General features: G+C 40.3%; 2 protein-coding genes across 13 annotated transcripts in view; one reads left to right on the top strand and one right to left on the bottom strand.

Moving 5' to 3' along the window:
• Positions 1 to 11291, top strand: part of HELB (DNA helicase B) — a 37850-nt gene extending 26559 nt beyond the window's left edge. For both annotated transcript variants that reach the window (XM_048835836.2, XM_075124375.1), the window contains exons 7-13: positions 2237 to 2367; positions 3556 to 3640; positions 5454 to 5513; positions 6893 to 7151; positions 8314 to 8448; positions 9141 to 9644; positions 10222 to 11291. In XM_048835836.2, coding sequence (XP_048691793.2) covers positions 2237 to 2367; positions 3556 to 3640; positions 5454 to 5513; positions 6893 to 7151; positions 8314 to 8448; positions 9141 to 9644; positions 10222 to 10311 — 1264 coding nt within the window. In that variant the 3' untranslated portion in view covers positions 10312 to 11291. The remainder of the gene's footprint in view (positions 1 to 2236; positions 2368 to 3555; positions 3641 to 5453; positions 5514 to 6892; positions 7152 to 8313; positions 8449 to 9140; positions 9645 to 10221) is intronic.
• Positions 11276 to 23019, bottom strand: part of GRIP1 (glutamate receptor interacting protein 1) — a 560288-nt gene continuing 548544 nt past the window's right edge. For 10 of the 11 annotated variants that reach the window (XM_048835827.2, XM_075124374.1, XM_048835824.2 and 7 more), the window contains 2 exons: positions 16075 to 16221; positions 11276 to 13134 (listed from right to left, as the gene is read on the bottom strand). In XM_048835827.2, the coding sequence (XP_048691784.1) occupies positions 12901 to 13134; positions 16075 to 16221 (381 nt within the window). In that variant the 3' untranslated portion in view covers positions 11276 to 12900. The remainder of the gene's footprint in view (positions 13135 to 16074; positions 16222 to 23019) is intronic. The other variant, XM_048835829.2, reaches the window with a different exon arrangement.

Here is a 23019-nt window from a genome sequence, read left to right as displayed (position 1 = left end):
TAAGAAATTTAAAAATTAAGAATCTGAGTAATTGTACATTGAGATGTATAATTGCTTAAATAAATACACTATATCTTCCTGGTTAACAAAAATAAGTGCCAAATGTAGTATAAAAAGGGTATATATATTTACCGTAGAACATTAGAAATACGAATACCTCAGGAATGGAGGTTGTTTGTAACTCTGAATATGACATTATGGTGGTTCTTTCAAAAGTTTACAACTGAGCATTCACTAATACAGCTTTGAAACTTTACTATGCAAAAGAAAAATGCTGCCTTCCCCCCCCCCCCCCTTTTTATTTTTACATGTAACACAGTACTACACTGTATTTGCTTTTTTTGGGTCTTGTCTGCTGCTACCTGATTGTGTACTTCCTGTTCCAAATGAGGTATGTAGTTGCCTGGTCAGTTTGTAACTCTGAGGGTCTACTGGAGTGGCAAATCAGTGTTTTATTTGTTATACCAAGCAATGAGAATGACCTCTTCTTTAGGAAAGTAATTAAAAAGTTCAAATATAAAACAAGATTAAAATCGATTATTTAAATGCAGATTTCCTGCTTGCTGATTTACAACACTTTTTTAAATATTAAATCAATCCATCCTAATGATAAATGCAACAAATGGCAACTTCTAAGAATTGACTAAAATACAACTAATATTTAGGTTATTAGACCCATGTAACCATATCTTTCTGCTTAAGTATAAGTTTTTTCTTTAATTTTTTCCCTTAAGACTCAACATTTAATATTGACAGGTTTCAGAGTAACAGCCGTGTTAGTCTGTATTCGCCAAAAAAAAAAAGGAGTACTTGTGGCACCTTAGAGACTAACCAATTTATTTGAGCATAAGCTTTCGTGAGCTACAGCTCACTTCATCGGATGCATACTGTGGAAAGTACAGAAGATCTTTTTATACACACAAAGCATGAAAAAAATGGGTGTTTACCACTACAAAAGGTTTTCTCTCCCCCTACCCCACTCTCCTGCTGGTAATAGCTTATCTAAAGTGATCACTCTCCTTACAATGTGTATGATAATCAAGGTGGGCCATTTCCAGCACAAATCTAGGGTTTAACAAGAACGTCTGGGGGGAGGGGGTAGGAAAAAACAAGGGGAAATAGGTTACCTTGCATAATGACTTAGCCACTCCCAGTCTCTATTCAAGCCTAAGTTAATTGTATCCAAGGAAATGGCCCAACTTGATTATCATACACACTGTAAGGAGAGTGATCACTTTAGATAAGCTATTACCAGCAGGAGAGTGAGGTGGGGGGAGAGAGAACCTTTTGTAGTGGTAAACACCCATTTTTTCATGCTTTTGTGTGTATAAAAAGATCTTCTGTACTTTCCACAGTATGTATCCAATGAAGTAAGCTGTAGCTCACGAAAGCTTATGCTCAGATAAATTGGTTAGTCTCTAAGGTGCCACAAGTACTCCTTTTTGCGAACATTTAATATTGTCATTCATTTTATTGACTTAGGCTCTGAACAGGTGAATACTTTAAGCTTCTGCGTAACTTTCAGCAAACAAGTAATCCTGTTGATTTCAGTGTGACTACTCATGTTCTTAAAATAAAGAACATGCCTAAGTGTTTGAAAAATTGAGGTCTTGGGGCCCTGTCATGCAAGGGGTTGAGTGTCCTCTTCACTCTTTGACTTTAACAGTTCAGGGCACTCTGAAACTTTCAGGACTGGGCCCTTATAGAGAATCAAGTGCTGTAGCCAGTTATTCACAAAATTTACCGCTGCCAATTAGAGTGTTTTCTTCTGTAGTATTCTGAATTCCCCCACCAGGACACTATCTGGTTACTAAATAACAATTGCAGCATTGCAGGATTTAGAAATTAAAGAAATACTAATACTTTACTGTGATTTTTAGTTATGATCAAAAGCTTTTTCATTGTCTATATTGGGGTAGTCAATAGGTGGACCTCAGGCCAAATCCAGACAGCTGGACGCTTTTGAATGGACCACAAAATCTTTTTATTTACTTATTGTTATAATTGTTGTTTTTATATTATTTTTCTCTGGAGTCTGGACCTTGACTATACCTTGACCAAGAAATTTGAATCTTGACAAAAAAAATAATTGATTACCATTTGTCTATATTTTATAGAGGTTAAAGGAGATATCCATAAAATTGTATAAGTAAACTTAACTGTGATGCAAAAGGTGGAGATGCACAGCTAGAATGCTTTAGTATTAAACTATTTTTCTTTTTCTTTTGTGGTTAAGAATCTCTCAGCGAAAATTCCCAGAGTTTGACTCAGTGATCAAAGTCTGTGATTGGAGTGAAACGTTGACAATGCCAAGCCCCGAGAAGAAATTTATTTATGTTGTTTTGCCTTCTGGACATGGTGCTCACTGTATGTTTGTATACTCAGTTAACAATTTGTTAATATTGCAAAAACTCTCATTTTCTCCTTTTGCAAAGTGTAACATATTTAACTGACATAAAATCAGTTTTATGTACTATATTACAGGAATGAACCATTTCAGTAAATTTGAATTAGTCTAAATTATATGAAATTAGATTTTCAGTTATTTATCTTCTGACTTACGAGCTTACCCTTCAGGAATTAAATGCATGTACAGCAGTTTAAAAAAACCCAATTAAATGGATAAATAGTTATTTATATCAAATTACTGTAAGGGATACCGTGGCACCAGGTAGTTGTGATGGGAATGGTGCAGAAGGCTCTATAGCTTAAGACCACTGTTTTCAAAAGTTTATCACTATTATCAGGAGCCAATTTGAGAGAACTTTAAATGAGGCTGGATTTCTAGAGGATAGGTGCTTGATCTGACAGCACCATGGGTTAGTTTTTTTTGGGGAGCTGGTGGCAAGGCCATCAACTCTAGATTTTGCTTCCATCCTGTTTTGTCAACAGCGTTCGTTTTTTTATTTTTAGGGTCTTTTGTTTGTTAACCTTTGAAATATTTTACATATAGCAAAATACAACTGTAGTGATAACACTTGTGGTTTGTTTTGGGTTTCTTTTTAAAGACATCCTAACCCCACCCCCAAATATAATATGGGGAAAGGAAAGTAATTGTCACGGTGTTAATGTGTTCCAGTTTCTTAAGAAACTTATTCAGTGGACAGAACACTTACATTTATTTTCATATGGGCTATGTTACAAAGTTCAAACGTCTAGTTTTAGGGCTTTTTTTTTTTTCCAAAATGTAATACTTAAATCCCCAATAAACTGTCCAGTCAAAGGATAACTCCAGAGGTTTCTTTTCTTTTAATGGGGGGAATATATTGTAAAAAGCCATGTAGCCTAGGGGAGCAAGAGGTTTTTCCCATGTCTTTTTCAGCACCATCGTCCCCCAGATTTGAGATATGGGACATCTGCATTGCTTGCCACAATTGTTATTTTATTTATTTATTTTTGTTTAAATGAAGCTTCCTATTTCAGGTAACCAAAATTTAGCACACTGGGGAATTGAAGCAGGTTAAATAAGCAAATTCTGTTTTCATATTGAATTGTATTCTTTTCTCTTAAATTATTTATTGTTCTACACACTTAATTTTCTTTGTCCATTATCAGATTTGCAAACTGCCATAAAAACTTTACTTGAAAAAGGACCTGGACTACAAGATGCCAAACAATCACAGTTCATTGCTTTCAGAAGGTATCAAAGCATGTATGCAGACTTTGAAAGAACTCTTGCTAGCATCTTTGTTCTAAAAACGGAGTAAAAGAGACTGGAGGTGGTACTGGCGAAAATAGGCCACTTATCTTCTCTCTCTGGCTTAGATTTATTTTTTTAATATGGAATGTTGATAGCTTAGTTTTCTACTGCTAATTTATGTGGTTCCTTTTGCACTATGTACTTTGCCAGAAACTATCCACATGGATGTTCATGTTCATCCTGGGGACAAGTAGCTCTCTGCTCAGGGTGCTTTGAGGACATCAACATTTCACATGCCAGTAGTACCAATCGAGTGATAACAAGCTGTCTTTCAGACTTGAATTGGAATAGCGTTCCTTATTCAGTTTCTGACTCCCAGCTTGTACCTTTGACCAGCTTTATAAGCTAATTAAGACGATTCTTGGTCTTCTAAATTCCTTATGATCTATTTTTCTTCACAATCTAGTCTCATGTTAACGTTGTTAAGCTGTTCTAGTGCCAAGCAAATAATAATTCTCTACAAGCTTAATTGTCTCTTACGCACCCATATCTCAGTTTTTCAATTGTCCATATTACATTACAAAATATTTGTCATTTTGTAATTTTAATTTTCCAAATAATTACTGGAGTATTCATTGTACCACACAAGGTAATCTACAGTGGGAATGCTGTTGCAAGGGGTCATGGCCTTATTTGTCTTTTCAGCCAGGTCTGTTGCTCCTAAGATTAGTTCATTGCCTGTGCACATTTCTTCAGATTGCAATTGCATTTTTACTTATTTCCAGACTGCGTTAGTATCTAGGTGGCTGGTAATTTAAAAGCCCCCTCCAACCTCCAAAACTTTTTGCCTAGTGCAAATGAGACACAAAATCAATAGTTGAGAGGCTCTATTTCTGACTTTGCCTCAGATTTTTTGTGTGACATTGTGCTAGTTATTTTATCTCCAAAAATGGGATAATATCTGCCTGACTCTCACAGGAGTGCTTTGAAGCTAAATTGATTATTTGTAAAATGCTTTGCGATCCTCTAATGTAAACCATGTAATAAGAGAAATTGTTGATCTAATATTCAATAGAAACCAAGCCTGCAGCATTAAATTGTAAAGAAAATTGATCTTCTGGTGCTTTTCTTGGGGGAGGGGCAGAATTTGGAGTTGTAAAAACCCCAAATTCTAAAACATTAGTAGTGATTTCTGGATATTTTACCTATATTTTATTTATATTGTGAACACGAAGTGGCTCTGAAGTTGTTTGTTTTTAATTTCTCTGGTCAGCTTTGAAGAGGATCTTTCAGAATATTTATCATCAGACCTGAGTCCTCTAAATTCTACCACACTGTTATTGATTAAGCTCCATTTAAATGTACTATTTAGCAGATCTTGTGGGAACATAATCTGCAATGACAAGATTTTAAGAGTTCTTAAGACCTCCAAGTTTCCAGAAAAGAAACATGAAAATGCTGGACTCCTTTTAGTTCCAAAGAGTCTATGGACAGACAAGCACTAATACCTGAATATACTAATTCTTGTTTTGCTGTGCCATCTTGGAAGCAAACCCAGTTTACCTAGGTATACTTTTTGCAAGCTGCTTGCCTTACTACTTCTGGAATTAAAATAAAACAAAACTGTTCTTTTTGCAGCAGCATCTTCTGAACTACCTCTGAATTCAAATGCTTTTTGTAATGGTCAGTAGAAGATTGTCATTGCTAAATACGTGTCCTCTTTCAGTTTGAACACACTTGTTTCTAGATAAATGTCCATTATTTTTTGTACATGCCTTCTGTTGGTAACATTGTGCCTCTTTCATGTTTGTAGGCAAGATTGTGATCTAATAAATGAACTCTGTTGTCAGCACTATTCAAAACATTTAACCAGGTAAGACAATGTTTTGAGTCTAAAGGTTTATAGTGTGTATACATTTGCCTTTTCTCCCTTCATCTTATTTTATGTTTTAAAATTGTTTCATGCAAGGGGCCAACATTCTAAATACACTAAATGAAAATATTTTAAACTTGAAAAATTGTTTTTTGTACAATGCGTTGTTTGGCATGTCCTCTAATTGCCACCTGAACAGCCAGCAGAAAGGTTCCGTGACATTTCTGGAAGTTTGATGAAAACCCTTGGGTCTTGGCTAGTGATCCTCTCTCTCGTTAAAAGAGGTGTTAATGTCCTAAAGTCAAGTTTTTTGTGAGCTGTTGCTGAGCATTAAAGTTGACCAGCAAACAATTATTTAAAAAAAAATTGAGTTACAGCTATTTTTTGGTGCTGTGACAGGACATGCCTATCATACTCCTGCCTCTTCCACAAACGCAGACCACTTTGAGACCTTCTTATTGATAACGTTGGCATATACTTTATTTACAGTGTCTGTCCTTCCACCAATACAGATCAGTGCATTGACACCTTTGCACTGTTTTCCAGCTTTCTGGCCTCTGTCCTGACAAGGGTTGGATTGAAGTGCCTCTACTCAGAGAACTCCCCTAGAAGGCTCCCCTAGCCGCTTCTCTCTCTCCTTTCCTCTTCCAGAACCTTTTTCTTGTGCTCTTACCAGGTACACCTGTGACCAATGAGGCCCTCCTTGAGGAAACCTAATTGGTGCTAACAGCGATGAGAGTGCTGAAGCAAGGTCCACCAGGGTATAAATTTAGACTACAGATTGAAGGGTAGTATATAGTTTTATCTCCTGTTGGTATAAGTGAGAGAGAGGACTGAATAAATTGCTTGGGTAGATTATGATCTCTGTGTAGTAACCAAATTTCTAAGTATTGTTCGTCCAGTATCTTATTGTCCCTGCTTATCACCCAATGGGAAAATTTGCTCACCTTCAGGATGATTCCTGTTCCTGCTCATTGTCCCTCTGCCTCCCAAACCAACTATCTTCTCCCATTACTTGCCTTTCTTCTCTGTGCATTTCTCTCCCAAAGGCAAGTCCCTTCCACTCCCTTCTCTATGCAAGTTGCTAAAATGATCAGTTGCAAAATAGTCAAGACTTCAGCATTAACCCTTCAGTGAGATAGGAGAGTTCTTACCTCTTGGAGCCATCACTTCAGATGGTCCTTTCATAGAGTCAGGAAGCCCATCTATGTTTATATTTAGAAGATTATCTTCACAATTACGAAGGCTAGCAATTTTATTTTTAAATGAAAGCTTAGTGTGCATATCTGAATTGGTCATATGAGCCACACAAATACGTTGAGTGAATTGCAAGTAAATATTTGTTTTGTTTCATTTTTTTCCCGCCTCTCCTGATTCAGAAACCATAAAAATCGAATGGTGTTCCAATGTGATGACAAAATTTGTTCCACGAGAAATGCCTATCTCAAGGACCTTCTTCCAAAAAATAGCACAGCTTGCACAAGGGAAAGTGACTCTCAGAATCCTAATCAATGTGAATGCAGAGGGTGCTGTGGAAGAAAAGCCTTCCTGAGTGGACAAAAGCTACCTTGTGATCTTGGGGGCAGTGCTGAGGATGACAGACGACTGTGCAATGGAGAAATATTTTTCATAACAGATGTATGTATTCTTTTGAAAGATTAATAATTAATTGTTAGGATTTACACAAAATATCTGGCTACAGTCTTCATTGAGGCACAGTTCCTTTAGCCCACAGTATACATTTGACATCACAACATGCTCATGTGATTCAGCATTCTTGTCACAAAAAAGAACTAGAATTGCAATAGCAGAGATTTTGGCAGAATGTTGTGGGGAAACTTCTTCAGCACCTGGCCTGACTTGTCCAGTGCTATGAACCCCTTGCTGTTATGAGTTTCTTTCAAATGTGAGTGTCTGGGTTGTTTGTTTTTTTTTTTTTTTAATTGCAGTAAATATGGTATTATCTTTAGGACAAACACTTGGTTAAAAACCTGAGAACTGGCTTCTCCCTCTTGGGTTTGAGGGAAATGCTGAGGAAGGAGGGTTTATGGCTGCCGGGTAGTGGGACCAGGTAGGCCAGGGAGTCATTTCACAACAATTCAGGGGCGGGGAGGGACAAAGTTGCATCAGCATCCCCATTTTCACTTTTCAGCTGAGGCCACTGTTGCTTGTGAGGGGGTCAGAGGGTGGTCCCATCCCAGAAGAGGATGAGGAGATGGTAGGCTGGTTCTGTCCTCAGGAATATGGGCATGGGGTAGTCCTCACCAATGGCTAGGGGCTTAGCTCATTCTGCACTCAGCTCCAGATGCTGTTGTGGCTTCCTATATAGCTGGTGCTGCCAACATGAGAATTAGGAACCTTGGCCTGGCCCTGCCCAGCCTGCCCCACAGTGGCCCCTGCAGGCCTGGGGTAGATACTGCAATACTGGCTGGAAAGGGGATATGAGAAATTTGGGAAGGGGCAATTGGTCCCCCACCAATGAGGCCCCTGCAGGTAGGGACAGCAGTCAGAAACCAGATCTTCTGGGGACTAGTAGCTAAGAAGCAGGAGTGGAGACAAACTTGAATAAAGGACAGCAAGTTATTTCCTTACAGGGTGTTTGTTTTGAAATAGGGGAGGAGTCAACTGAGACTTCTATCATCACATATGCTTTCTTTGAATTAAGCCTGTTGTGCAGTTGTTGTTGAAAGAACTGGGTCAGTTAATGATTCCATAGCTACAGCCTTTTAAACTGTGTACATGTTGATCTGATTTCTACTACAACCTAGTCATGAAGTCTCCTCACATGCTGGTTCTATAGGATGTAGAAGTCAATAGGTGTCGTTTATTGACCATCAGCAGCACGTATGGCTCCAAATTCACTGTGGTGTATGAGGCACTGAGGAGAGAGTGTCAAATAAGGCATGCATGGGCCAGAACTATTCACACATTTCAGGTAAGAACTGTAATTCAGCACAGTTATGTCAACCAGTAAAAAGCCTGACTGCAGTGTTGCTCTGTAATTTCATGGGAAGATTTGGTTTTATGTCCCTTAAGACATAAAGTCCTTAAAGATAACATAGGAACAACTTTGGGGTGTGAGGGAAGGAAGTGGTGTGACACTGGCTCTTTGGTTTACCCTCCCACTGGGATTAGCTGAGTAGCTTTACAGTAAGTCTGAATGAAGGCACTGATTGATCCAATGGAAATTAACTTACTATCCAGTAATACTTAAAAAAATAAAAATGTTACATAAGTTGACTAGTCTAAATCAAATTCCATCATAGACATCCAGTATTGTGAAGCATTAGTTACTCCATTTTCTGCAGGCAAGTGGGATGTGTGAATGTAGTTGACTTGTTTTGTTGTTGTGGACATGGAAATTGAAACAAACTTGAGAGGCCACTGCCATTCCTATGAGAAACTAAAACTTTGAGAATTTAGGCAAAGAAGAATCTCCTTCATTTACAGACTTGTTCAGAATCCTGCCTTCTAGTCCAACTTTGTCTACACACTAGTATGCACCTATGTAAGTAACTTCATGCCCATCCTTCCATAGTTAACTGATGGTACTTCTCTAGTAAGCCCTTGTTTCTTGTTACTTTTAATTTGTTAAGAGTTCTTAAAAAATCTCTGTGTGTGTTTCAGGGTTCAGAGGAAAAAACAATTGTCTATGTAGTCGGGAATGCAGGCCCACAGCACTGGCAGCATGTATACACAGCTGTGACAAGAGGACGCTGCCGGGTCTATATTGTGGCTGAACCGACTCAACTCAGGAAAGCAGTTTCTACAAAGAGCTTTCCCAGAAAAACTCGCTTACAACAACGTTTAAAAGAGACCTTTGCAGAAACGAGCGACTTTCCAGAACAAATGTCATCTCACCTAAAGGGTTGTTGGCAAAGTCAAGGGCATGATGTTCAACCTGGTCCTATTTCAGTAACTGAGGATATTCCCCTCTCTTCTGTACCTGTTGAAGATGACTTCATTAAAGCAGAAGAGTCTGTAGGTCTTAATGACATACAAACTAATAATGGACAGTGGAGTACTGCTGAACTGGCCAGTGCAGGTAGTGAGAGTCCAGTTAAATCAAATCGATGTAAAAGACAAGGCAGTTTTACAGATCGTTTTGAAAGTCCTTCAAAACTTACCATGGTAAGAAACCCTTTAAAGAGCATTTAAAATAAAACTTTTGCATAGAGCTGGTTGAGAATTCTTCAACTAAACATTTTGGCAGAAAATGCAGTTTCATCAAAACCAAAACTTTTGGGGGGAATGTATCAGTTTAATTACTCTTTTGTTGGGAAAGTTTCCTCAGGTCTCACATATGGAATGAATGAGAGGATGAAGCTTGTCAGAGTAATTAATGGTTACTGTTTGAACTAGTTATGATCTTAGAAGTAATATTTGATTGATTGTTGATCGCACTGGCTCTTTGACTTGCTCAAAATTGATGGCTATAAACAACAACAAAAATTGTAGGGGCTGACCTGCTGTGCAAAAACTACATTATTAATATAAACTGTGCCATTTCTTTTATACACATTAAATTCTACTAAAGTCTCTCCTGGGGTTTGCCACTTGTGTATTAGTTTAGAAATTATTTTCAAAAAACACCTCTGTCATCAATGGAAATCTTTTTATGAAAATGATCCTTGTTGCATAGTAACATTTTACTATATTTTAAGTGCTATTTGCAGGCCTCATCACTCTCTCCCTGTTTGTTTGACAGGTAAATGTAGAAGACTCGCCCCTTGGATCAAACAGACTTCAGAATCTGACTTTGAGGAGCCCAACTCCCAAGCAGCTTTTTGGACCTTAACAATCAAGTACATTAATTAATATGACACTTAAATATGTTATACAACTCCCAATAAGGTATTGGAACAGAGAAATTCTGGAGGATCGGTCTTAATTTTTAAAATACTGTGCAAGTTTTTTTAGGAGCATCGTTTTTAATATGGACTTTTTATATTCAGAATTTAATTTGTGTTTAGCATAAGATATGGCCAACTTTTTCTTGAATGCTAAGATGTCTGTATATTTTTTTTATTGTAGTTGAACAAATGTCTTTTAATAGACGCTTTGAGGTCCTAAAGATCTGTTCTTCAGAAGAAGGGAATTTCTTGGCCCATAGTATTTAAGCCTATATAAATTGTTGATGCAACACAAAGTATTATGGTTTGATAGTGGCAGTCAGTTCATACCCATGTTAAGTCTTTAGTCAAAATGCATGGTATTACTTATTATGTGTATTTTTCTTCTGTAACCATGTCCTCTACATAACTTCATAGAAGTTTGGGTGTGACAAATAGGTACTAACTAGCATGTTGCCACCATACAGGATTATGAAGTTGAGTCAGATCTTGCTCTGAACAGATTGTAATGAAAAATAGGGCTTTTAAAGTGTGGTCAAGTGCCAAATGTGAATTCCTTTTACTATCCTGGATAATTACTTCGCTTGATAGTCAAGTTTTAAATTTGCACAATTAATATATACTGATATTTGGATGGCTTATATTTGCCTAGCACAGTGGGGTCCTGGTTCATGATTGGGACTCCTACGTTCTGGAATAATACTTTGCATATTTCATCATAGATTATTTAAAATCCCAATATTTAGCTAAAGAGGCTTGCATTTCTTGACCTAGATACACTTGTGGTAGAAATACTTTCAAAAAACTGAAAAAAGATCCTGAAATGTGATTATCTCTGCAATAGTTTGTAAATATACTATTTTTTCCTGTTGTCTAATACATACAAATACCATCTCGTTGTTAAGAATATTGTCTTCAAATCACTGTTTATTCCATTTTATACAGTTTTTTCCATACAAATATTTGCAAGTTTGAGTTCCCAAAATCCATACATAGACGATAAATATCATGCTATTAAAGTATTAAATTTGTACAAAAATACTTTACAGTTTAATACTTTATTTGTTACAAATAAAAATACATATTTAAGTGACTCATGAACTTTGTTTTTACATGATTTGGGGTTAAATTTCATATTGACTGATCTTCTGGCAGTGCTGAAACATGAATGAAACATTACGCTTGTGTGTGCACGGCAGGTAAGCTTTTTCATATAAAGGAAAACAGCATGGGGGGATAGTCTTCCTAAACAATTTATATTGACCCAAAACAAATCTGGTTGTAAGATAGATATGAAGACTCTACAATTAATATACAAATTCAGTATCTTTATATTCACCAAATAACAATAATTACCGATGACAACTTGAATACTGGAACAAATCAAAGCAGCTGCTGGTGAACATTAAAAGCAACTGGCAGTATTTTATTGCTTCAAGGGGGGTGGGCAGGAAAGAATTTGTCATATATTTGTAAAATGTATTTACAATTCCAATTTCTAAAAACTTGTAAGGGTAAATATGAAAATGCTGAAAAAGCCTTTTTTAAATAGACTTCATAAATCTATTAGTAACCCTCAAGAAACTGTTTTATTAGTAAGTAAAGATTTAGATTTGTATGTCCTTGTATGAATCATTCTCATTTAAATGGATTTTACATCAGTCCTCCATTGCTACTAGTAGTTAATATAATATAAACATTTCCACTTGACTTTTTTTAAAAAAAATCCTTTAATTTGATTTAAATAACTCGTTTAATTTTTATTCAGTAATCCTTCATCAGAAGTTTCCCACTACCTAAAACGTCTCTGCTTGAAATGAATCTTACAGTTCCAAGACACATCCTGTCTAGTACTTCCATTGCATAGGGAATAACGTAACTTCTAATAAAATTGTAGCGCAGTTGGGCAGTAAATTTTACCATGCCACCCTGCAGCTTCCTACGTGCATCTTTGCTAAAACACTTGAACAGCACTTAGTGTGATGGCTGCACCCCTCATGCTGCAGCACAACCAGTAGAACAATGGTTCACAACACATGACTCTAACCGTATTGGGGCAGCATACCCCTATCTCATGATCCCCTCACTCAGTAGCCAGCTAGCTTTATTAAAAAAACCAAAATCCAGACACCTGTGGAAAAAGACTAATCCTAGTTTTTCTGCTCAAAAACTAATGATGCGGTTAAGACAGGAAGGAGCAATTCAGTCTCTTTTAAAGGTCTCCCTTCCTGCTACTTCAGGAAAAAAAAAAAAGTAAGGCCATTAGCCATTTTCTTTACTCAATATCATGATGACTTCTCTGACATCAGGCTTAGTTGGGAATGGCACTACTCAGTGGCCATCACATTAAAAACCAAACTCAGTTTTTAAAGTAATCCATGAAGTAACACAAGCCTTGAGAGGGATAGTTAGACCCTCTGTGCTTTTTAATGCCACATGACATCTGTGCCTCAAGTGTCACAGAAATCTGAAAAGGGGATTTAGCACCATATATTGTCTTTCTTTTCTGAGTGTCCCACTAAAATAACTTGTTGCTATATTGTGTTTGTAGGTTCTCGTGTCTCCACACTAGCAGTATGTCCGGTTTGTTGAAGGAAGGCATTATTTTGGTCATTCCATTCCCCACCTGCTAAAGTTTGTTGATCTGAGGTCATCTTCTGAGAGGCCAGTGGGTTTCTGCTAATAACCAGTTCCAGTTTATTGCCAGATTCTGCTATAAGAGGCACAACTAGACAGCAGTCAAAATCTCTGGTACGAACATGATTTACCTGAAAGATTTAAAGTGTTGGTTTAATTTTATTACTGTTTTAGATGTAGAAAAGAAAGCAACATAACACAAGTATCTAAGAAACACAGATGTTATCTAAAATATGACTGGAATATGTTAGTGGCCCTCTACATAAAGTACACAAAACACAGTATGGTTTAAGGAGAACAGAAAACTTTTTTTCTAATTGATAATCATGTCCTAGCATTAACTGCAATATGGTAAATATTGAATAAATATGACTTATTTTTCACTTGCACTAAGTTCACTAATATAAATCTAACAGATGATTTATAACATTTCAGTCCTCTTAAGCAGGTTTTCCCAGAATTGTGTTTGTTGAATACATAAAATATTTATATTGAAAGTGGTCAGAGAGAGAAGTTTAAAAAAAAATTTCCAACCCATTTTAGACTCTAGTTTCAAAAGAAATGTTTGTAGTAAGTTCTGCTTATGTGGTAGTTGATATCTGGTGAGAGCAGGGACTGCACTGATCAGGTCAGTGACTGACTACTCGTTCCTAGAAAACATACAGCAATATCTCAAGAACAGTGAGCACCACAAACTGAGGAGGAACATACCACAGGAAAGTTGGAAATTTCTGCTCAGTAGTGAGCATTTGTTACTCCCTGGGGGAATTCTGTACCACTGTGCATGTGCAGAATTTATGTCCCCTTCAGATTTCTTTGCTTCCCTGGAGAAAAATGACTTTGATGGGGAAGCAAAGGGAAGCCACCAAAGTGGTCATGTGACCTACCCCAGCAGTATGTTTCAGGTGCCCAGGGCAGCCAGCAGAGAGGTAAACCACTGTGGGGTAGGGGTGGGATTGGGGAAGGCCCATCAGATGGCTCCTAACCTGTGACGGTCAGCTGCTTGTCCAGAGGTGAGCAGATCGAGGGACGTGATCGTCCCCCTCTATTCGACATTGGTGAGGCCTCATCTGGAGTACTGTGTCCAGTTTTGGGCCCCACACTACAAGAAGGATGTGGATAAATTGGAAAGAGTCCAGCGAAGGGCAACAAAAATGATTAGGGGTCTGGAACACATGACTTATGAGGAGAGGCTGAGGGAACTGGGATTCTTTAGTCTGCAGAAGAGAAGAATGAGGGGGGATTTGATAGCTGCTTTCAACTACCTGAGAGGTGGTTCCAGAGAGGATGGTTCTAGACTATTCTCAGTGGTAGAAGAGGACAGGACAAGGAGTAATGGTCTCAAGTTGCAGTGGGGGAGGTTTAGGTTGGATGTTAGGAAAAATTTTTCACTAGGAGGGTGGTGAAACACTGGAATGCGTTACCTAGGGAGGTGGTAGAATCTCCTTCCTTAGAAGTTTTTAAGGTCAGGCTTGACAAAGCCCTGGCTGGGATGATTTAATTAGGGATTGGTCCTGCTTTTGAGCAGGGGATTGGACTAGATGACCTCCTGAAGTCCCTTCCAACCCTGATATCCTATGAAACTACAGCCCACGGGACTGTCCTGCCCAGCCGCTGAGCTCCGGTGGGGGAGGCTGGCCCCTCCCCCGCAGTCTGAGGGTGCAGTGCTGCCAGCGCTCTGGCCCACTGCTCTGGCCAGGCAGGGCAGCTGGCTCTGGCATGGAAAGGGGGTGGGGGGGGCAGGCTGTTTGGGGGGCACAGCCTTCCCTACCCAGCCCTCCATATAGTCTTGCAACCCCAATGTGGCCCTCAGGCCAAAAAGCTTGTTCACCCCTGTGCTAGTCCCAGTTGGGCTGGGGAGGATGGGACTTCCTCTTCCCCTGCATAGCAGCTGGGGCCAGATCAGACCCATCCCCAGATTTCTCCCCCAGGTGTGTGTGTGTGTGTGGGGGAAGAGTTTGAAGAGCTTCCTGCACCCATCACTCCTTAACTGCAGGTACAGGGAGCTGCTCCCTCATCTGCCCAACCCCATGGCATACAGAACCCCTCCTGCCAAACCTCACCCCCCGCCCACATTCAGAACCCTCCCAATGAGCCCCTCTTCCCCTGGACTACCCTGATGAGTCACCGAGCCCTAACCAGCTGCACCTGGATCCCCACTCCTACAGCATCTGGCCCACCACACCCCGACCCCCCCCACCTCCAGCTGAGCCCCAACCACATTCACCTGGATCCCCCACCATGCAGAGTCCCATTGTCATTGCATCCAGAACCCCCCAACAAGTCCCTGTGCATCCAGATCCCCTCCACCCCCCAGATCCCCCACTGAGCTGCCCACACCTGGACCCCCCCGCCCACACTAAGCCCCTCCACACTCGGATCCTTCCTGCCCACACCTGGCGCACCTGACACAGAGGGGCAGGGCCTTGTGGTGTTTCTGGGGTGGCCTTGTCATTGCGCTGTGTCAGGGTTGATTAACAAGAGGTGATTCAGGGTTATTACTGAAGTATACAAAAACATGGTTCACCTCACTGCTGAGTCTGTGTCCCGGGGGTGGGGGGAACTGCACAGTCATCTCCCATCTCTGTGCAGCCAGTGGCCTGTGCTGCCCAATGCCATGCTGGTGCCTCCATTTATTTGACAAAATTTGCAGAATTTTAAAATATGGTGCGCAGAATGCCCTCAGGAGTAATTGGTACACCACCTTGGTATTTTGAAGTATCTGGCTTTATAGAAACGCTAGCTTAGATATTTTTAGAGTTTAAAATGTATTGGTACAAACTTTTCTCACCTGGATGTCTGTCTGATTTCCGTTAACTACTATGATGCGGGATAACTGAGAGACACGATATTGTACCAGTAAATATATTTAAAACTCTAAGAAGTTGCACTTATTTTCTAGAGCGTGGTATAAACAGAATACGGGTAATATGGTCATTCCAAACTAGTGACAATAAAACATTATACTCTATTATACTATCACATGTACATTTTATATATAAATCCCATACTACACTTTCCACATACACCTTTTACAAAGTAAACTGTGTACAAAGTATGGATAGTGTTACCTGTAAAAGTCTGTCATATGGCTTCAAACCACCTAGATCCCCAGGTCCAGCTGGTCTGATGTTTTTAACATATACGCCTTTTTCCAACAAACCATCTGAGACACTGAATCCAAAGTCCTCTACGTCTGACTCCTTGTACAAAGTTACCTGTTGAAATAATTTAGAGATAACAAAAGCAAACGATTTTTCCGCATTTCTGTACTGCTGCATACTGTCACAGGTTTTTCTCTCAATGTTTATTTCATACTAGAATGATCATTTGCCTATTATTTTGCATTTCTAATTTGGAATGTCATTTGTGAAGACTTCTTTGGTAAAACTGTTAGGAGAATATTAATGTTTTTGTATACTTCAGTAATAATCCTGAATCACCTCTTCTTAATCAACTTTTTTACCCTGACTTAGCCTTTTTCTTTTTGTTTCTCTCATCTTATTCTCTGATTGCCCAGATCATTAGATACATGAATTAGAATGCTTTGCTAATCAGTTTTTGTTATGTACTCAGCACCTTTAAGATGTAGTACTTGGGTGTTGGCTAAATAAATGTGTGGTGTCATTTGTTTTGATAGTTTTTAACTATCCCTCTATTATTAACTTCAAGAAATTGAGTGTGAGTGATTAATGGTTCGAGTTAAAAGTTCGAGTTCTCCCTGACCGAGGAGGGGAAAACAGTGGCAAGAGCCGCCTTACAGGCAGCTTCTGGATGCAGCTGATTCTGCAGCCAGACCTATGGCCACAGCAGTGACCGTGCACAGAAGCTCATGGTTGCCGTTGTCAGGTTTTCCCCAAGAGGTACAACAAACCCTCCAAGATCTCCCTTTTGAAGGGTCCATGCTCTTTTGGGAGCAAACCAATGCTAGGCTCCATGGACTTAAGGACTTTGTGACCTTGAAATCCCAGGGGCCATATACTTCAGCAGTATCCAGGAAGAATTACAGGCCCCAGCAGATTGTCTGTCTGTTACTTTGCCCAGCCAGCCAGGACCAGCAGAGGCAGAAAACAGGCATAGATCTCCTTCGCCGGCCTCAGCAGGGCCGATGCACATCGCCTCCAGACTCTCAGCTTGAAACACTCATTTTGATTAGATGCTTGAGGTCGACATCTCAATCCTCACAATATCAAATCCATTTACTCAGTTTTCAAACCATCTGTCCCACTTCTTCAGTGCCTGCACCCACATTACTTCAGACTGTTGGGTTCTTAGCTCAATAAAAGTGGGATATACCTTCCAGTTTTTGTCTACCCCGCCTTACCCTCTTCCCCCCAGACCCTTTTCATGAGCAAATGAAAGGAGGTCCAATCCCTCCTTCAGGTGGGAGCCATAGAAGAGATTCCACATCACTATTCCCATTACTTCCTAATCCCGAAACCCAAGGATGTTCTCAGATGTATTCTAGATCTGTGTGGTTTCAACCACTATCTCAAGAACTTAAAATTGCACATGGTCTCCCTAGCTTCCATCATTCCCTCCTAGATCTGGAGGATTGGAATGCTGACCTCAATTTAAAGGATGCATACTTCCACATATCAATTTTCCAAGGCCAGAGAAGGTTTCTAAGATTTGTCGTGAACCAGGTACGTTACCAGTTTGCAGTGCTCCCATTTGGCCTGTTGGCTACCTCACAGGTTTTCACCAAATGTTTCAGCTTTTCTCAGGAAACAGGGAGTGTATATCTTCCAGTACCTCAACGACTGGCTAGTCAAAGGCCAGTCCAGAGCTTAGGTGGAATCCAACATCCATCTCATCCAATTGACCTTCTTGGCTCTAGGCCTACTGATAAACACACAGAAATCCACCCTTATCTCAGTGCAGAGGACAGAGTTCATAGGTGTGGATTTCGACTCCATCCAGGCTTCTGGAAGACCAATTTTGGGCAATTCAGTCTTGATAAGATCCCTTCACACTCATCCAATCACAACAGCTCGAAAATGTCTGAGTCTTCTGGGTCACATGGCGTCATGCACTTACACGGTTTAACACGCGAGACTGCGTCTCAGACCTCTCCAAGCCTGGCTGGACACAGTATGTTTACCTTTGTGGCATCATCTGGACTGGTGTTCACCATCCCTGCTCAAGTCCCCAGTTCACTGACTTGGTGGCTGAACCACCGTGTGGTCTGTGTGATAATGCCCTTTTTGCGGCCCCCAACCATCGATGTCTCTAGTCTCTGACGTGTCAGCGCTGGGTTGGAGAGCCCAATTAGGGTCCTTCAGGACTCAGCTCCTCTGGGGACCATAGATCTTATCTCTTGATATCAATGTCAGAGAGCTCAGGGCAGTCCATCCTCTTAGACTGCTCCTGCTGCCACTACACTCGGACCTGATCTCCCACGATCACAGTTGGTACTCCACCTGAACCTCCGCTCTCTTCATTTGACAGCCTGTAAGCTCCATAGCTGAATCTTGAGGAGCAAGTTTGCTCGGAGCAAGTCTGTAGAGTCCTGCTAGGCGGTAGAAAACCACTTACCTTGCAAAATGGAAGTGATTCTCCATCTTGTCCTCCCAGTGCGGAGTTCTGCCCAGGCAATCCTCATTGCAATTCATATTGGAGTATCTTTTGCTTCTGAAATAACAGGGTTTGGTTGTGTCTTCAGTCACCTAGCAGCCATTTCAGCATTCCATCCCTGGGTTGACAACCAGTCTGTCTTTTTGCACAAGATGGTTATCTGTTTTCTTAAAAGGCCTGGAGAGATTAGACCACCAGGTAAGCAAGTCGATTCCTCTCTGGAACTTAAATCTCATCTTGTGAAAACTTACTGGTTCGCTGTTCGAGCTTCTGGCAATATGCTCATTAGTGCAGCTCTCCTGGAAAGCGGCCGCCTTAGTGGCCATCACCTGGGCCAGAAGCGTTTTGGAGATCTGTGCCCTCACATCGGAACCCCCGTAAGTGATCTTCTTCAAGGATATGGTGCAGTCAAGCAGTCTTTCTACCAGCTGCAAGTGAACAAAGAGGAACAGCACCTACACTCCGTGGATGTTAGATGTGTCCTGGCATTCTGCATACAAAGAACCAAACTGTTTTGCAGATCAACCCATTTCCTTCCCATCTCCACCCAGAGGATTTCACCCTGGATTACATCATGCATGTTACAAGCCGGCCGGTGTTCCGCCTCCAGCTAACCTGACTGCTCATTCCACAAGATCGCAAGCCTCCTTGGCCACCTTCCTAGCTCAAGTCCTTATTCAGTACATCTACAGGGCAGTAACCTGGTCTTTGGTGCACAGATTCTCGATGCACTATGCCATCACATAGCAGGCCAGAAATGATGCCAATTTCAGCCACACAGTCTTGCAGTCAGCTTCTTCTTGAATTCCAAACCCACCTCCCATATAACTGCTTGGGAGTAGACTACACTGGAATGGACATACGCAAGCACTCGAAGACAAACTGTTACAAACCTTTCTGTAACTGTTGTTCTTTTAGATGTGTTGCACAGACCCACCCTCTGTCCCCTCTTATTGGAGTCAGACAATAAGAAACTGAGGGGGGTGCAGGGTCGGCAGGGCTCTTTATACTGGTGCTATGAGTGCGCAGTACTAGAGGGCTCTGGAGCCAACACGACGGATACTACTAGGAGTAAAAATTCTAGTAACTGTGCTCGGGGCATGCACACCTACATTGGAATGGACATGTGCAACCCATCTAGAAGAACAACAGTTACAGAAGGTTAGTAACTTTTTTTTTTTATGCTGCATCTTAATGGATCTTTTTAAATGGTCCTCAGCTAACTCAACTGAGATATCATTATTGAAAAAAACCACACATTCTTTTTGCCCATCAAGTCACAGGCTTAGAGACCATCTCCTCCCTTCCCTCACTCTCCTGCAGGGAAGTACACTACTACAGGACCAGCACAAAATCTCAAAGCCTAAAATATTTTTCTTTTGCAGTGAAGTATACCCTTTTGCCCTTCATCATTGTGTAAGATGTGATCTTAAATCTTCCAGATAAACGTACAGTAGGAAGTATAGTACTAAATACTACAAATAATTCTGTTCCTCCACTCGTATCATTACTTATCACACCTCAGATTTCACAGACAGCAGGAGTGGTGGAAAGGCATTTCAGGTATTGCTAAATGTATAGTCTGATTAAGAATAAAACAGATTTAGTATGTACTGACAACTTGATATATAAGGAGGAGTCCCGAAAACTCCTCCAGAAATCTGTTATTGACAGACTTTTGGTTGTTATATGGCAGTTATGTCTGATTGTTTTGATCTCAAGTATATTTCCAGCTGTTATTAGCACTAAGCCATTCTAGCAAGGCTAGAAAATAAAGGAAGAAAATATTTTTCAGACAGATTTTTTTGTGTACTTTTTCTGTAAGAAGAAAATAATTAGTGCTGGACCAAGACACGTTCTCTTTAAATGAGCTCCCTTCTCTCCACTCCACATGAAACATTGCTATCCCTTTGTAGTGAACTGCTCATCTGAGAAATCTTCACACAAATTCAATGTAAAAAAATGCATTGCAGGGTCCCACACCAATTGAAACTCAAAAATGCCTTATAGTGTTCCAGAAAAGATGGTACAGTCTTTGAAGGCAGCTCTTTTCCTTTCAGGAGCTAAAGTGGAACCAAATCCCTCCTTTGATTAGCAAGTGAGAATTAGCACAGAGAACACACACACATTCTGTTCTATAGGTCTGTAGGAATTTCCATACTGGATCAGGGCAGGGTTCTTCTACTCCAGTATCCTGCCTTTGACAGTGGCCAGCACCAGGTGCTTCAGAGGAATGTGCTAGAAACTTCACTGTGTAACATTCCGCCCATATGGATAGCTCCTTCCCAACTCTGCATGAGAATTTATATCCCTTATGATTTATCCTACCTAACTGTTGGCGCTCTCCATAGCCTATGTTCCTCATTATGCTAACAGGACACCTCCACTATATCAAAATAGCCAAAGAACAGGAAATCTTAACTTCCTTGTAACAGAAACTGACTGTTTTTGGGTATGTTTAGGTCCGTAGAAGAACCAATTTCAGGTGTTGATTTGATTGCTTATAGCGAAATGAACTAACTGCTGAGCAAAAAAACCCAACACATTCCACACAGTGATATAAGGTGTGGCAACTAACAGTGTAAAGGTGCTGCTCCCTGTACTATATTTGTAATTGGGGATTGAATAGTGAGGGTTTTTTTTAATCTATTGTGTCTGTTGGTGTTGCTATTTTAGGCCCCTATTCAGGAAAACATTGAAGCAGGTACTTAAGTCTGGTTAACCTTAATGGGACATAAAAACATACCTAAAATTAAGGCAGTGCACTGAATTGGTTCCATAATTTTGAATTTCATAGATTTTTTTTTTTAAGCTCAGAAGAGGGACTATTAGATCTTCTAGTCTGATCGTTATAACATGGGTCATAGAATTCCATGCAACTACCCTGTATTGAGCCCGATAACTTGCTTGACTAAAGCACCCCTTTGTGAAAAGCATCTAGTCTTGATTTGAAGGCTTCAAGAGATGGAGAATGCACCACTTCCCTTGGTAGTTTTGTTTCAATATTAATCATCCTCCTGGTTACAAAATTGTTCCTTTTTTCTAATTTAATTTTTTTCTGGCTTTAATTTCCAGACATTGGTTCTTAGTATGCCGTTCTGTAGTTCAGGAACTCCCAAAATTCTGTGATGGCATTTTTTTGGCTCTTGCATCATACTATCACAGAAATACCAAGGTCAAGACTGCAGTGGCAACATTAGCAAAAGACATGCATGCATCTAATGAAGTGAGCTGTAGCTCACGAAAGCTTATGCTCAAATAAATTTGTTAGTCTCTAAGGTGTCACAAGTACTCCTTTTTCTTTTTGCTAATACCATTGGAATAGATTTCCTTTTTCAAGGATACATCCAACAGAAGGGATTTTGAAGCTTCCTTGGCTACTCTCTGGGCATCCCCAGCGGTGACCTGCTTTGCAAGAGCCACAGTGACCTGGCTGGATGACCTAACGGCCCTAGACAAGAACTATCCTGACCTCGGGGAACTGGATCAGACAGCAAAAACAGAGATGGCAGCACCATCTTTTAAGAGCTCACTATGACAACAGGCTGTGCTCTGGCCTGATTTTGAATCAGGAGACCATGTTTTTAGGATCTGGTTTTGGAACCTCCACTGCATCCTCCAGTGAGAGAGGCCATCCTTCACCAACATCCCATCCTCCATTCAGACACTGGCAGTCTCTAGCTGGCAGCTTGGCTGTTGAGAGGGAAGCGCTAATTTCCCTTGGATTATCCTCCGAAGTGATTCTGCTGACATCAGAAGAACTTTAATGCTAAAGGCCTATTCTTCCATCTGGGAACAGTACAGTTAATATCAAGAAAACAGAAACCCCAAGGACACTGATATCACAGCTCTGCAGGACAGTATAGAAAAGGGACTTCAGCCCAGCACTATATATAAGGTGTCCACCATAAGTGTTTTGCACACAGGGTCCTTTGTCTGTTTAGTTGACAATCCTTAAGTTTGAAGATTTCTTAGAGTGGTCAGAGCAGCTAGATTTGCAGTCAGAACAACCTTTCCTAAGTGGGGCCTGCCACTTGTGCTAAAAGCCCTAACTTCCCACCCTTTGCTGCAGTGACAACACTCGCATCATTCTAACTGTCTATCAAAACCTGCTGTTTGGTCACTCTCATGTCTACTAGTTGAGTCTTGGAGTCAGCAGTTCTATCTATCCAGGATCCGTGGTGTTTTTCAATGACAAGATGGTTCTAAGGGTGCTAGGACCTCTTACCAAAAGTGAATTGATCTTTCCATGCTTCATCAGGAACAGTGCTTTCATCATTCTGTCCAAATCCACAGCACCCTACTGAAAAGCTGTGGGATAATCTGGACCAAGGCAGAGCACTAAAGATATACCTCAAGCACACTGAATTGACAAAGCTGATCTGTCATCTTATTTGTGTTCTTTGACTCAAAGGGCCAAGGTCTTCCCACTATCCCTG

This window comes from Caretta caretta, chromosome 1 (genome assembly GCF_965140235.1).
Source record: "Caretta caretta isolate rCarCar2 chromosome 1, rCarCar1.hap1, whole genome shotgun sequence".
Classification (NCBI taxonomy): Eukaryota; Metazoa; Chordata; order Testudines; family Cheloniidae; genus Caretta; species Caretta caretta.
This window is presented reverse-complemented; position numbering and strand designations above follow the sequence as displayed.